General features: G+C 40.1%; 1 protein-coding gene across 1 annotated transcript in view; it reads left to right on the forward strand.

The window, feature by feature from the left end:
- Positions 1-9,095: 9,095 nt before the first annotated feature.
- Positions 9,096-14,423, forward strand: part of LAMP1 (lysosomal-associated membrane protein 1) — a gene marked incomplete at its 5' end in the record, with an annotated part of 10,786 nt that continues 5,458 nt past the window's right edge. The window contains 3 exons of the mRNA XM_010286246.1: positions 9,096-9,235; positions 10,576-10,789; positions 10,895-11,056. Of these exons, the coding sequence (XP_010284548.1) occupies positions 9,096-9,235; positions 10,576-10,789; positions 10,895-11,056 (516 nt within the window). The remainder of the gene's footprint in view (positions 9,236-10,575; positions 10,790-10,894; positions 11,057-14,423) is intronic.

A 14,423-nucleotide genomic window follows, 5' to 3' on the forward strand; every position in this document is an offset into this window, starting at 1 on the left:
GCGCCCGGGGAGCTCTGACAGTTGCGGGAGGTACGGGGGGAAGGACGGAGCGCAGGCGGCGGCGGCCGCACTTGGCAGCGGGACCGTGTAGCGCCCGGGAACGCTCGTCTGAGCACCTGCGCTGACTCTAGGGACGGCGCTCCGGGAGGAACCTGAAAATACGCCTTTACCTCTCACGAGGCATGGGAAGGCAGGATCTACTGATGTCACGGCTGGGAAGTAGCTCTTTTTCTATAGGGCCTGTAATGCTCCCTTCATCCTGCCGTATCTGGAGTGAAATCTAAAATGTCGCAAGAGTAGAGAGATTTTAGTGGCTTTTTTAGAAGGTTTGTTAGATGAGAAGTGCAGCAAGACTGTTTTACGAGGAAGTGTGTCTTGCTTGTTTACTGATAACTACCTTGCTTTAGGTTTCTTGAAAGCCACATTATGCGACACTATCAAGTTTCTGAAATGTGGCTTTGGCAGCAAAGGAAAATTCTTCAGCAGCTAGCAAAAATATTTCCTGAACGAAGCAGCAGTTGAGAATGTTTATCTGCTGTCATTTTGGAGACTATGGCAGCCTTTGAAACTCTTCTAGCATTCCTTTAGTAGTAAATATCTTTATCATTGTTGACAGTACTTCAGTTTCTCTTACACTGAGCCTGAAAGGTGTCACTCACAAGGGGCACAGTGCAGTTCAAATATCCAGCTGTTTGTGAGCCAGTCTGCTGAGCGCAGTGACTTACGGTGCAATCAGACTTGATTTTTAGGATTGGCATCCGCAACTTAAGTGGTGTTGAACTGATGTTATAGTGGAAATACTTTGTATAACTTGTTTAATATAGTTACGGCTTAAATGAAGAATTCTTTTTCTTTGCCTTCTAATCAGCCTGCATAGTTTTTAAGTGGTATCAGAGACAATATTTTCTGGGACTGTAGTAGTGTTCCCCTGCTTAATTGGCAGTTACAAACATAATTCAGTGCATTTAGTTTTGTCACTTTCTGGCATGTAAAATGTGTTAGGTTGCTGCAGCTGAGGCAACAGACTAGTTTATTTTACTACAGAGTAACTATTTACTGACAAACAGGCCTTTGTACCAGTGTCTAGTAGCTGGGCATTTCTACATTACTTTATCCTATGGTCTCGGGGTAAAACTTTGTGGTGCAAATAGAGACCCCTCCTTGGAGTAGAGGTAGCCTCCACCATTTTCTGCCAGTATGTGGAGCTTGGGTGGTAGTGAGGGGAGAAGAATATGAGATAATGAGAAGATACGAGCTGAATTCTTTAGACGTTTGCAGCCTTTTAATCATCCGAGTGATGAGGATAAGGTAAGGATCACAGGAGGCGGAAGGGTTAACATCAGTGGGTCAGATGTGAAAGCTTGTTTGGCAATTCCTTGACTTTGGGACAATAGAATTTTTTTTCCCCTCCAGAATACCTCACCACACCTCACTTAGTGTTTCAGTTTTCCATTCACATTGAGCAGCAAGCACTAAGCTGAATATTTTCTATGTCGGCATTTTGTGATTAATTTCCTCACAAATATAAAATGTGCGTAATGGATTTAAAAAATATTTAGGTAATACAGTGATAAATGCGGGGAAAGGGGCTACGGGAAATTAAGTACCTCGCCTCAAACTTAACTGCTGCTTTTTGAAGTATGGAGAAAGGTGGCGCTTGTCTGCTGTTAAGCACAATGGGTCAGCTGGGTTGTGTGCCAAGCCCAACAGAGCTGCTTGTGCTCTTTGAGTCCTAGAGCACCTGTAGTTTTCTTCCTTACTGAAACACAAGCACATCTGAGAACATATTTCTGAAAATCTAAGTTTAGACTCAGACATGGATTCAGTATCAGTGAGTAAATAATGAAGCATCTGAGTTTTGGGGAAGGAAAAATTAGTTTGAAAAGGTAGCATGATGCCATTTCAGGGTTATTGGCACATAATCCACGTGTTTCTATTGCACAATTCTAGTCCAAAGGGGAATTTCAAACTTTCTACCAATGTAGGTGTAGTTGAGAGAAACTTGGATAATAAATTCCAGCCAGCGCATGTTTGGTGGTGTGTTTTTTCCTCACTTTTGGCATTGCTACCTGTGTGGAACTGAGACCAGGTATAAAGTAGTTTTCACAAATGGAATGGCTTTTACTATGTGTGACTTTCAAAACATTGTTCTACTAAATGCTGGCCTTAACATAGTTCTTGCTTGATAGCTTCTTTGTGTTGACACAGTCTCTATGGATCTGAATTTGTGTGCTAGTCCCAAGCCTGTCGTGATATGTTACCCAGTTTTGACTCCGGCAGCTTTTCTGACTTGTAACTTTTTCCTTGCCAAGTAAGAACTCTGCAGGCTCCCTGACATTCCACTCTTGAGATATGCTCCCTAGGTTCCTGCTCAGGCTGACAGAGAAGTTTCATTTTTGGTGTAACCTGCTTCTAGATTGTTTCGTAGTGAATAGAATGTTTTCCAGTCAGTAGCAGATGATAAACTGGAGAATTGCCTCTAGGTACATAAGAACCATACTCAAAGAAAGGATGGATATTTTATTGAGAAGTTAACTACTGTTACCTCTCTTAAGCCTTTCTGTGTCTTAAAGACAAGTTATTTCTAGCACTAAGAAGGCATGCCTTGCATTTGCTTGTTGAGCTGAACTGCAACAGTTTTGTCTTTTCTCATCAGACATGATTATTTGGAAAGTCATTGGGAAAGTTTGGTGCCTTAATGGATTTCTTGGTATTTATTCTCATAAGCTTGACAGGAGACCCTTTTGGGTATGTGTGTGGCAGTATTTGCAACAGCTATTTGAGTACTTCATTGCATTATCTTAATTCTAAATTATAGGCCTACTCTTTTAAAATGTACTTTATGTTTTAGTAAATCAGGCTTCTGACTTCAAGACAGACTGGTATCCTGTTCAATCTAAGGGTAACAGTTTCTTAACCTTCTCTGTCAATTGACAGCACCACTGGCTGTCAGTACTATGCTTTCTACTGTAATTCAAAGTGTGAGAATGTTAGTAGTGCCCTGGCAGTGGAGTACAGAATTCCAAATGTGGTTCAGCTCTGTGCAGTGGGCACTTGCCTAGCTGTTCCCTCTTCAGCGTTCAGGCTTGACCACAGTAGTCCATGCTTAATACATTTAGTTTTCTTGTATTAAACTTTGGTGGCTTTTGTTTCTTAATAAGACAGAATTCAGTCTGTGTAGTATGGGAACACCAATATGTCTTTACTTTCCTTGACAGGGGTGAAATCTACTCTCTCCTCGATAGGACTAGGAGAGTTGTTTACTTAAGGCATTTGGTTTATTATCTTTTTTCCAATATCCTCTCCTCAGGGGAGGCTTTCTCTTTGAATTGTCAACACGATGCTCCTTCCTCCAAAACATCATTTGGGGCAGCCAGCTACCTTGAAGGATGCGTGTTAGTTGTGTGTTGTGATACAGCAGCATTAACCAGAGCAAGTGCAGAATGAACCTCTGTGACTGCTGAAAAGGGTCTAGCCATGGGAGTTCAGACCTCCCTGTGGACTCATGTAATCGGCTGCTGTAGAGCTATCCCAGGACTTCCTTCCTCTAGATAGGAAACCATAAAGAAGCTTCATGTGACTAAACTTGATTCAGTTGTGCAATTCTCTGGCCAAATGGCAAGTGTACAGCTGCTAAATAGCCTTTCCTTTATAATGCTTTTGTACTTTTATAAATTGTTTATAAAGACAGGGGTTGTTCAGATGCAAACTTGAATTGAGAAACAAAATGTTTACTGCCTTAACGGAAATCAACGATATCAAAAACATAATATGAAATGGCATTAATTTGCCCCTGTTAGTTGGCAAGGATGTGTCTTCTAGGGTTGGATCAGGAACTTGTTATAATCAGGTGCTGCACCTGCACAAGTGCAGCTGATTATCTTCTCCCTTAAAGTACTCTCATTCCTCCTTGAAGTAAGTTCTGTTCCCCCTTTCTGCCACTGTGTGTGTGTGTTCAGGTGTGTCAGGTGAAGTGGATCCAGCCTTGTCTTGTACTGCTGTGCTTTCCAGATAGCTAGTGTTTAGTCTTCTGAATCCATTGGTGACAGGTAAGTATAACTCATAATTTTATGGAGATCATCTTGTCTCACACAAAGTGGTTCATACACAAAGTCTGTCAAGGGGTTTTCCTGCTGTCTAATGTTGCTCAGAAATGTTAGGAATAGTAAATAGTGTGCTCTTTCAAAAAAATACATCATGTTTTATGTTCTTGTTCTTTCTGTACTATCCCAAGGTAGTATAGATTCTGGACCTGAAGCAAGTTATCTTGACTCAGTCTTCTGAGGAAGGACTTTTGTACCAGGTGTCCTTCTGGGAGTGGTGCTGACATTAGAAGACAAGCTATTAGAGGAGAGCATAATGCCTCAGGGATTTTTCCATTCTCTCCTCTGTCATAGACTTAGGAGTCTAAAGTGGTGACTAAGGTCACCACTTTGTTCAAAATGGCACTGAGATGATGGGATCCTTCCAAACAGTCAGAGTGAGTAAATTACTGGGCACTTCTGTTTACATATACAAGATAAAATAAACCTTCTTTAGGCAAGAACCAGCATTTCTTATCTCCTTGGATTAATGCCCCATGGATAGCAGTGTTCACTGTGTATACCCAACGAACCCAAGGAACATCTGGGCAAAAGTGCAGGGCAACAGAGCAACGCTGTAGCTTAGGTACAGAATGACTGTGTCGTGCCAGCATTGGTCAGCAAACATCCCTTACCTTCTGAGTACTGCCGTGTGGTAATTACAGGGTCAAGCTGTAACTGAGGAGAGTCTTTGATGTGTATGACCAGGCTGTGGGTGTGATACTCTGAACCACTGTTGCAGCGCTTGCGGGGAGCAGTTAGCTGGGCTACGCTGCAACCCTGGTTTTCCTCCCTAATGCCATAGTCACTTGCAGGAACTGGAAACAATACCCATCCACTAGGTATCTCTATTGCTTAAACTACTGAGGATGTGGAATATGTGCCCAGGTGGATTTGGGTGGCTCTGCTGTCCTTTCTTCCCAGAGGGAGGCAGAAGAATGCTAAAAAGGCTTTTACTTATGCAGGAAACATGAATATAATAGCAAAACCTAAATTATATAAAAGTAGCTTTTGTGTTTGAGATCCTTGTTGTCAGTGTTCCATGTGTCTAATAAAAGTTGGAGACGAAGTAAATGATTAACTATGGTAACTGAAGTCCTCTTTCCAAGCAGACGGTGTAAACAATTGCCATTAATAAATGCTTGCTTTTTTTAGAGCACAATAACCATTCCTCTTTCTCCCTCAGTAGGTTTCCATTATATGGGAGAGTAACGCAAGGGTAGCTGTGCTTGGCTAACAGGGTTTTAATTATGAAAAGGTTGAAACCTGAAAGCATCTTTATGTGGTCAAGAGATGGGGAATCCTGTCAGTCTAAAAGCCATATTCAAAAGGGCTCTGATTTAGGTTGTTCAAATGTGGTAGATTGTCTTGTTGGCTTTGTAGTTTTCAGTTTAAAACAAACTTAACTTTTTGAGGTAGATTTCTTTAAGCCAAATTGCTATATAACCAAGAATGTCTTAGTTTCGTTTGACTTATTTATTGTATCTCAGATTGTTATATACACTCCGCTTGTTTTTTTATGTAGGTATGTTAGATAAGAAAGGATGCTAGATTTAATTCAAGTAACATATCTAGCTTTGCTTCAACAGTTTTTCCTTCAATCTTCTCTTGCATGAGACTATAATTTCAGAAATGAGGTATAAAGGGAGAGATTATCTTATGATTTTCAATTGAAAATATGCAGCTAGAATAAATATGTAAACAGCCCTTTTCTGGAACCTATTGGAATACAAAGGAAGCATCTGAACTAAGTGAAATTTATTTGATGCTAGTAAATTTTTGATGATTCCTCTACTAGATATCCATAGCATAGTATTTCCAGCCAAATGAATAATGAACTTCACAAAACTTACTTTTTGCTATTGGAAAGTGTAGGAGTTGTTCAGCTGTGTAAGTCTGAAGTACTGCACTTGCTCTACCACAGGTAGTTGTCAAATAGGGTGCTGTAGTTTATTAAGAAGAGCATTTAAAGTCTGAAGTTAAGAGACTTGAGGTTGTATCACTTTTTTTGGTTAATAGCAAAGAACGGTATTGTTAGATGTACAATATTCCCAACTTGTAGATATGCCATGATAAAATTGAGCAATACTTTATGTAACTTAATTAGAAATATTTCCAGGACAGATTGATTCAACATCAGTTTGCTTTTCTGTATTCTTGACATTTTGACTGTAAGCTCTTACTATTTGTGGGCTGGTGATGATTCATACATTAATCACTAGTTGACACTGAAACTGCCTTCACAAACTCAACAGCTGCTTTCCTGCCAAACGCAGCGAGCTGTTCCCCTGCCTTAAACTGGTTGGAGCGAAGAGTAGGCAGGACCTTCTTTCTGTCAGTGTCTTGATTTATTCTTCAAGTATTTTTTTGCTAATTTTTCTTTGCCTCTGTCCCTTATGTTTTGCTCTGTTTCATCTGCATTCCTCCAAGACCATGGGAGCAGTTGATGCTGCAGCACAGTCCTCTGATCAGCCATCCTTCTGCATGACTGCTTACTCGCAGTGAAACACCCCTCTTGCCACTTCATCGGGGACAGCTCAGTGTCTCGTGCTTGATGTGTCTGTCTTACCGCTGGCGCTGCAAATCCAGCAGCTGCTGAACATTTCTTAAGGAATGAGGGTTTATAGTATTTGTTCTGCACTAAGAAACAGGATTCATATCATAGTGTGAACTTACCCTTGCAAAAATCTAGTAGCTATGCAGGTGATATTTTTCACTTTGTTCACATCTGTTATATTCTGTTAACTTAAACTTGCCAAGGATGATTTGTCATCTCTTTATTCCCAGAATTTGTCTTCCATTTGGTGCTTTCTGGTACCTCCGTGTTGTCTTTTGTTGTCTGAATGATCTGTAGTGGGCAGGTCTATCACGTTTTCCTTTAGGTCAGCAACATTTTTCTTAATTGTTTTTCAGTCTTTTCTTTCCCCTGCATTTCTTTTTGAAGCTGATTTTTTTTTTTCCCCTCCTTTCATGCTTTTACTGCCTATTGTTTATTTTTAGCTCTAAAGTTGCCAAGATTTTTAATAGCTATCAAACCAGGGAGTCAGCATGCACACTGAAGCTTTTCATTCTAGCACATTTGCCATTGGTAGTGTTCGTTCAAGTAGCCGTGGACTTTTATTCCCTGCCTTTATGCTGTTTTCAATGCTGTGCTAGTAATCTTCAAGAAAATGTAAGTAGCTCTGCTCTTCAGAAGACAACTGGTTGGGTAAAATATAAACAAGTTCAAGATGTACATTCAAACTGAAGGAAACTTTACAAATTGAAACTTCCATGCGGAGGAGCATCGACTGTTTGTAGTACTGCTCTGAACTGCAATAAATAACATTTTCTTTGTGAATGTATGTTCCTTAATGAACATTGAGCTGGACATAAAGTCAAAGGTAGGACAATTTTGCTTTGAGATATCTGTTTTCTATGTGATCCATCCTTAAGCAATTTCTGTCCATTTGTGGTTTCAAGTCTAGACTCTTTAAACAACTGGGTAAAGTGTGTGAATTCCAGCTTAAGTTTTGCTCCCCTTTGGTGCTGGGGGAGGATATGTTGTTGCTAAGAGGAAGGCAACAAAGGAAAATGCTTGCTGAGTGCCAGAGAAATTGTTTCCAATGTGTTCCTACAACTGAAGGGCCTTCTAGCAAAGTCCAGCTGACTCAAGTTACATTTTTCCTAATAATTGTCTTAAATGAATTGTATACACCATAGTTTTGTAGCAAAAAAAAAAGGCAAAAAGTTTTAAAATTGGGATTTGCATTTTAAAAACTACTTTGGGAGGGACAAACTAGCTAATGGATAATCCCTCATCCGGATCTTTCTGCTCTATCGGCAGTTGAATGGATTAGCATGTTTGACTTTTTAAAGACCATTTGCTTGAGATACATGGAGTGGTTTATGTCTTGCTGCTTTTTTTTTTCATGTTTTCTGCAAGACTGAAGTTGTTGCAAATGCAAGCTGATAAAGGGCTAGCAAGAAAGTGGTGCAGGCTTTTTGCAGTGAGGTTTGCTTTGGGGTGGGTGTGTGGTGACAAAATGAGAATCAGAAAAATAAAATGTGCTGCAGTGAAGAACTTGGAGCACCTTGGTATGGTTTCAGATACAGGAGCACTGCCCAGTTAGCCCTTACCACAAATGAAGTACGAGGTAACCAGCTTTCTGGATGTATCCAACCTGACGCAACGCGTCCCCTAAGTGAAGTGTCATTGTTAGCGGACGCTGGCCTAAGTCCATGCTGCTGTTGGAAGGGACGATCCTGTGCTCCTCTCGCCGCATGTTCTTACCCTGTTAAGTCAGTACTAGTCTGGTCAGTTATACTAGTGCTCTGAGCGCTGGGGCTGGAGAGGAGCGAATGGGGGGGAAAAAACTGTGCTTTTGTCAGCAGCTCAGTCTGAGGTTAGCTTAAACTACTCGGGAAAACATAACCTCAGTCTCTGCCAAAGTCTTGGCCCCCATCCTCCTTTCAAGTGCAGAGCACGTGGTGACGGTATAGAGAAGTTCTCCTGGCAAGGGTGGCACGCTCTATCACGCTATTTTTGGCAGTGTCTCTAAAACATCTGCAGTCAATCCAAGCTTTCTAAATGCTGCATTCAGTGCATATACAGCTGAGTGTCCTGGTACAGCGGGAGTGAAGGCTGTGTGGTGTGCTGCGGGGGGAAAGCTGAGCACTATAGGAATGCAGGATCAAATATGCTAAGTCAATTCTGGCTGATGCTTGCAAAATAGTTGCTGTGTAGAGTGAACACTGAGTTGCTGCCTTGAACAGTATGACTGGTGTTTGTTCCAAGTTTTTCTTACCCTCTGAGGACCTAGCATGACAGCAGTTTTGGTTTGGGTGGCTTTGTCTTTTTTTAAATGGGGTGTTAAATTTGCCCTCTTTGCGTTAGTGATGTTGAAGCTAGTATAGAGACCGTTAATGCCCCAGTTTCCAAACTCAACTGCTGTTTAGGATGTACTCCTAAAAGGTGCACCTGTATGTATTTGTCTCTTTGGGATCAAAAATAAAAACTTACATGACATCAAGTTAACCACTTGTCACTCTTAACAGGCTTTTTACAGGCTTCCTCTTCATTTGAGGTGAAAGATTCAAGTGGCAAGGTCTGCATAATCGCTGATATGACAGTAGCCTTCTCAGTGGAATACAAAAGCAATGGGCAAAAAGAGGTAAGGGGGTATATCACTGCTTGTGATATACAACTTTATATTGTTGTATATCTAACTTGTGTTTATAAAATCTGTGGTATTTCTGCACGTGCGCAGTATTTAAACTTTGAAGGAGTATTTAAGCATGAAAAACTGCTTCAGCAAAGATTTCTCCCCTCCGAGTCATGTTGCATCAACTTTTCTTTATTACTGATGCTTCATCTAATTAAACAGGGTTAAGGCTGCCTGAAACCACCACAAACAATACATGTGTGGGATTACTTTTGTGACTGAAATTCCACAGCAGTCCTACTGGTAGCTAAAATGGCTTGCACTGGAACTGTAAAGGCAAAAATGCTACCAGTTGTCTTTTCGTGAACTTGGTCATACTTAAACATGGACAAAATCTGAAGTGGCCCTTGGCACATAGCTTTTAAATTTCCCTGGAATCTCTGATCTCACTGATCAAATCTCTAGCTTTCAGAGTATCTACAATCTAGTGCAGTGCATATGCGTTGTTCCATATTAACAGCAAAAGCCTGTTAATGGAAAGTTAAGAGTTCTTATTCACAAACACTCTGCTTTTCAGTTTACTGAACAGGAATAGTGGATTATTTATAATCTCGTTGCAGTTTGCATGTTTTGAGGCACTCTTGCTGAAGTTGATTTTTTTCCTAGCCATCAGTGTAATATGAGATTAAAAAAATCTTACTACTTTGCCAGTGGTGCACTTGCTATATGGGATTTGAGCTGAGAGTTAGGTTGCACAGTCCACTTTTTCGGTGGTGCTGATGGTCTGAAATTCTGCTGATATTGGTATGCAAGTTTGCATTCAGAGGTGACTGCTTTTGTAACATGCTTTTGGCTGTTTCTTCTTGTAAGCAGTAAGCTCAAAACTTTCCAGTAAACATTGTATTGGTCTTCAGGTACCAAGTTACTTCTCAATATGTAATAAACTCAGAGTATTATAGCCAAACTAAGTAGGCTGTACCATTTGGTTTTGTTCTTTACTCAGTTGTATTACAAGAAACAAAGCTTAAATTCTCCCATCTTTCACATGTCCAGAGTTTGCCAGATTTGCTTGGCATAGTACAGAAGTATCTGCACATTCGTAGCGCTAGTTGAGGGGGGGAGTTGAAGAGGTGCTATGAGTATGTACTGTTTTTTCCTCAAATTTCAGAGCAATAGTCTTAGAAATCCGAGTGCCAGTAACATGTCTACTTGCATATCTGTATATAGCAAGTAGCATCTTATAGCATATATGAACTGTATCTTTTATAACAGTTTTATAGGATATTTAAAAAGCGGTAAGGAAAAACTGTTACAATATCTTATTTATATGTGTTTTTTCTACTCCACAGTTTGCACACTTTTTTCTTCCACAAAATGCTACAGTAGAGCCACAGAGCTCATGTGGTAAAGGTAACACATCTCATCCAGTTCTGGTATTGGGTTTTGGAGCAGGACATTCATTAAGCCTGAATTTCTCAGAATATACAGACAAGTACCAAGTCGAAGAGCTAGTTTTCCACTACAATCTGTCAGATGCAACTTTATTCCGTAATTCAACTGCAGGTAAAATGAAAACTTCCTGTTCTTATTGTGTAACACTTCCAGATGTAATGCCAATTTGTTTCTGTAAATACTGTTACATACTAATGCAATGTAATCTTTTTACAGGAGAAGTGAAGAGAGTATCACATAAAACTATTATTCAGGCATATATGGGCACAAAATACAGATGCATCAACTCCAAGCACGTCAATATGAAGAATGTGAACATTACTTTTAGCAATGTTACTTTGGAAGCCTATCTCACAAATGGCACTTTCAGTATGAACAGTAGGTATCTTGTAGCTGAAAATGTACTTGGTGAACTAATATTTCCAATAATAGATTATTTCTTTGTCCTGACTAATCATATTTAGCCAGGTACAAACTGGATCTAGAGCTCTGATAGCAGCATCTTTTGAAATGAATAGATGTGCTTCAGGTTTTCAGAGATGTCAGTATCTGTGACTAGAAGATGGTGCACTGTGTCCCCATGAGTTTTGTACAGGTATTAGGGACCATTCCTTCAGTTCATGAGTATTTACAGGTGTAAACACCTGCTGCAGTAGGTCGGCTGGGCGCATGGGCAAAATCCTACTTCAAGAAGTATATGATAACTTCAAAGTATTATGCCTCTACTGAAGTAGTTTGAACTAGTTACTGTGTGCTCTGGGAAAATTAGTGATACAATGTCAAACAATAGAGAACTGGTCTGTAGGGAGCAGATATGTACATCTTCCTACAAGGAGGCCTTATATAAGCTGTAACAGTGGTGGTCTTTCTCTGTCAGGCTCAATCACAAAATTACTTTTTGTCCTGATTGATTGTATTGAAAAGCATTTTGGAATTTCACTTCTATAATAATTAGAAGACAAACTGCTTCATGGTGGGTTCATGTCCTTTGCTTTTGTGGCAACACTCTTCAGTTTACATGGCTCTTGATCTTTGATTACCTGTGGTATCTTAAAGTGATGAATCTCTGCCTTTTGGGGCAAGTAAGAAGCCTGATCTTCTCTGGGAAATGTAGAACTTTTCTTTCTTATGCTGTTAATGCCATTTATGCACCCATTGAAATGAGTCTTAAAAAATAGCGTAGTCGGTGCTGGCATGTGATGGATACCTTGAACAAATGCCTTCTACAGGTGTATCTGTACCTTGTCCCATGTCTCTGAAAAATACCTTGCCTGATGCATGATAATACCGGCCTTGACTTCTTTTTATGGTGGCCTCACATGACTGGGCTTGGATTTCAGTCTGTGTCATTCTCTTGATCAGTCTTTTCCATTCAGTGAGCTAGTTTGCAGCAAAGATGTGGACCTACATTTGTAATTTTAAAGAATAACCTGATTTCTATTACTCCAGTCTTCAGAACTATCTAATTTTGTAAATATGATATCATGATCCAATTATTATCCTGGATAAGTATGATAAGTGATCAGTTACTAGCAGGCTTGAACGTAAGCTAAACCACGACACCATGATATTGGGAAAAGCTGGTTTTTAACTTCTATACAACTTCAATAAAATCTCCCTACTGTGTAATAATTTTCCTTTTAACACCATCTGTTATCTGTTCTTACATAGGTCTTTGGCTAGGAAAAAAAAAATCAATATTGCATTATTTTGGGGGGTGTTCCTTATGTGACACAAGTTTATCAGCATTTGTTTTCTTTTCTATTCCTTATTACTTTTTTTTTTAGATTAATATTAAACACTTTAATTTGCCAGCTTCACTTCCCCAGAGTTGCTTTTCTCCATTCTGTGGTATCACTGTCTTGCTGAAACTATTGATCCTCAGAAAAAACGTGGAATTTCATATGATCCAGGGGTAGGCACTGGTCTGAGTTCAAGCTTTTTTTGTTTGTTTGTTTCCACATTCCTGTTACCCATACTGCCATGCTCAGTTTTTTCTTTAAATTATCATCATCCCTAAGTTTTTATTACTGTCTTGGGACTGCACCGAGATTTTTTTTTTTATTCCTACTGTACAATGAGCTCTCTCTCTTTCTTGTTTTTTGTTTTTGTGGTGTTTTTTTATTCAGATGGTTAAAGAATTCTCACTTTATCCTTTTTTTAATATTGACCCTGAAAAATCACCTTGTTCTTTCCAGATCAGTTCCTTCTTTCCACTCTTGTGGGCTTGAGACTTCCCCTGTCCTTCTGGCAACTAGTTATTGATAAACTTTAGACCTCGAATTCTCCCTTAATAATTTTTCCCTGCAACTCCTTCATCAGTGGGTATTTCTGCTGTGATCTGGGCAAGACTTACTGAAGGGAAGAAGAGTCAGTATTCACTGTATCTGAATAGTAATTTTTGTCAGTGTAGCTAGGTGCTAGTGACTGAGGTTATGGTAGTGATTATCTGCATCTCTGAAGAAAAGGCGGCTTTCATTTTATCTGTTGGTAGTTTTGTCAGCTGTTTTCCTATAACTGTCAGAAAAGGACATGAGAATTTCTAATCTTCAAATCTGTCTTGAAGAGTTATTAGGAGCTATGCTGTAAATCAGTTCAGTAAAAATCAAGACTCCACCTAGGACAAACTTCCACTTGAAGTGATTTGGTTGTTTCCATCTCTGCTAACTTGAATAAGAGGCTGTATCTGTTGGGGTCTTGTAGATGGAGGGAAATTCTCCATTGAAGTACCAAGTAAAGCTACTGTTTGGTTCATTTGTTAGGAAATTAACACACTTTGGGACCTGACCAGTATCTATTAAGTCTACAAAAGGTAGGGTCACTCTGCCATTCATCCACCTTCCCTGTTTTCTTTGACTTTCCAGAAACAGAGTAGAAATAGGAAAGTGTGCTATGTTGGAGCCTGAGTTTAGAAGGTGTGATTAGAGTTCCTCTTTCTGAGCTATAATTGAAAGTTAAGTTGCTGTTTAAGTTCAGAGGCTATTTATTAGATATCTAGTATCTGCAAGAGATGTATGGATTAAATTTTAGAAGTAGACCCTTCAAGTCAGAATTGACCGCTACAGTTGCTGTCATCCTTACAAAGTTGCAAGCTGTTATCCCTGACATGTGGCGATGACCTTGGCTTGGAACATGGAAGCCTTTACTACAGTAATGTCTTTGCTGTGACCTTTGGTTTTGGCCGAGATGTTCAATGCAGGAACCTTCTTGGCTCCCAGATCAAGTTAAGATCTTGCTGCCAGGTGTTTCTGGGTACTTTGGAAATAAATCAGAGTGACTGTTCTTTCTCTCTCCTTTTGGCTTGGAAGTTGCTGCTGCACCAGATGAAAAGAGAAGGCAGCCTGGTACCCCCGCTGGTGGGTGGCTACTAATGCAGGTCTAAAGGGAAGGATGGATGTGAGAGCCAAAGGGAGAGGATATAAAAAAACATTTGGTGTCAGAAGCACTGTCTTAAAATCCCTTTAAGGGCAGAAGAGCCACAGCACTGCTATGAGGACTTGAGAAGGTCCAGTAGTACTTCAATGTTACTGTGGGTATTGCCAAAATAATGACATATGGTCCTCACAATCTGGTAGTGTAACTGAGGGAGGGCGGGGAAGGAGAACAACACATCTCTTGGGAGGCCGCTTTTAACAGAGGGTGGAATGGTTCCTCTGCTTCTAGCACATGAGTGCCCGGTGTGTCTGAAGGGCAGTCATCTCAGCCTTGCTGTGAACGTACAACAGAAATGCTGGCTCTGTCGACG

The sequence above is a fragment of the Phaethon lepturus genome, unplaced genomic scaffold, assembly GCF_000687285.1.
Source record: "Phaethon lepturus isolate BGI_N335 unplaced genomic scaffold, ASM68728v1 scaffold51444, whole genome shotgun sequence".
Lineage (NCBI taxonomy): Eukaryota > Metazoa > Chordata > Aves > Phaethontiformes > Phaethontidae > Phaethon > Phaethon lepturus.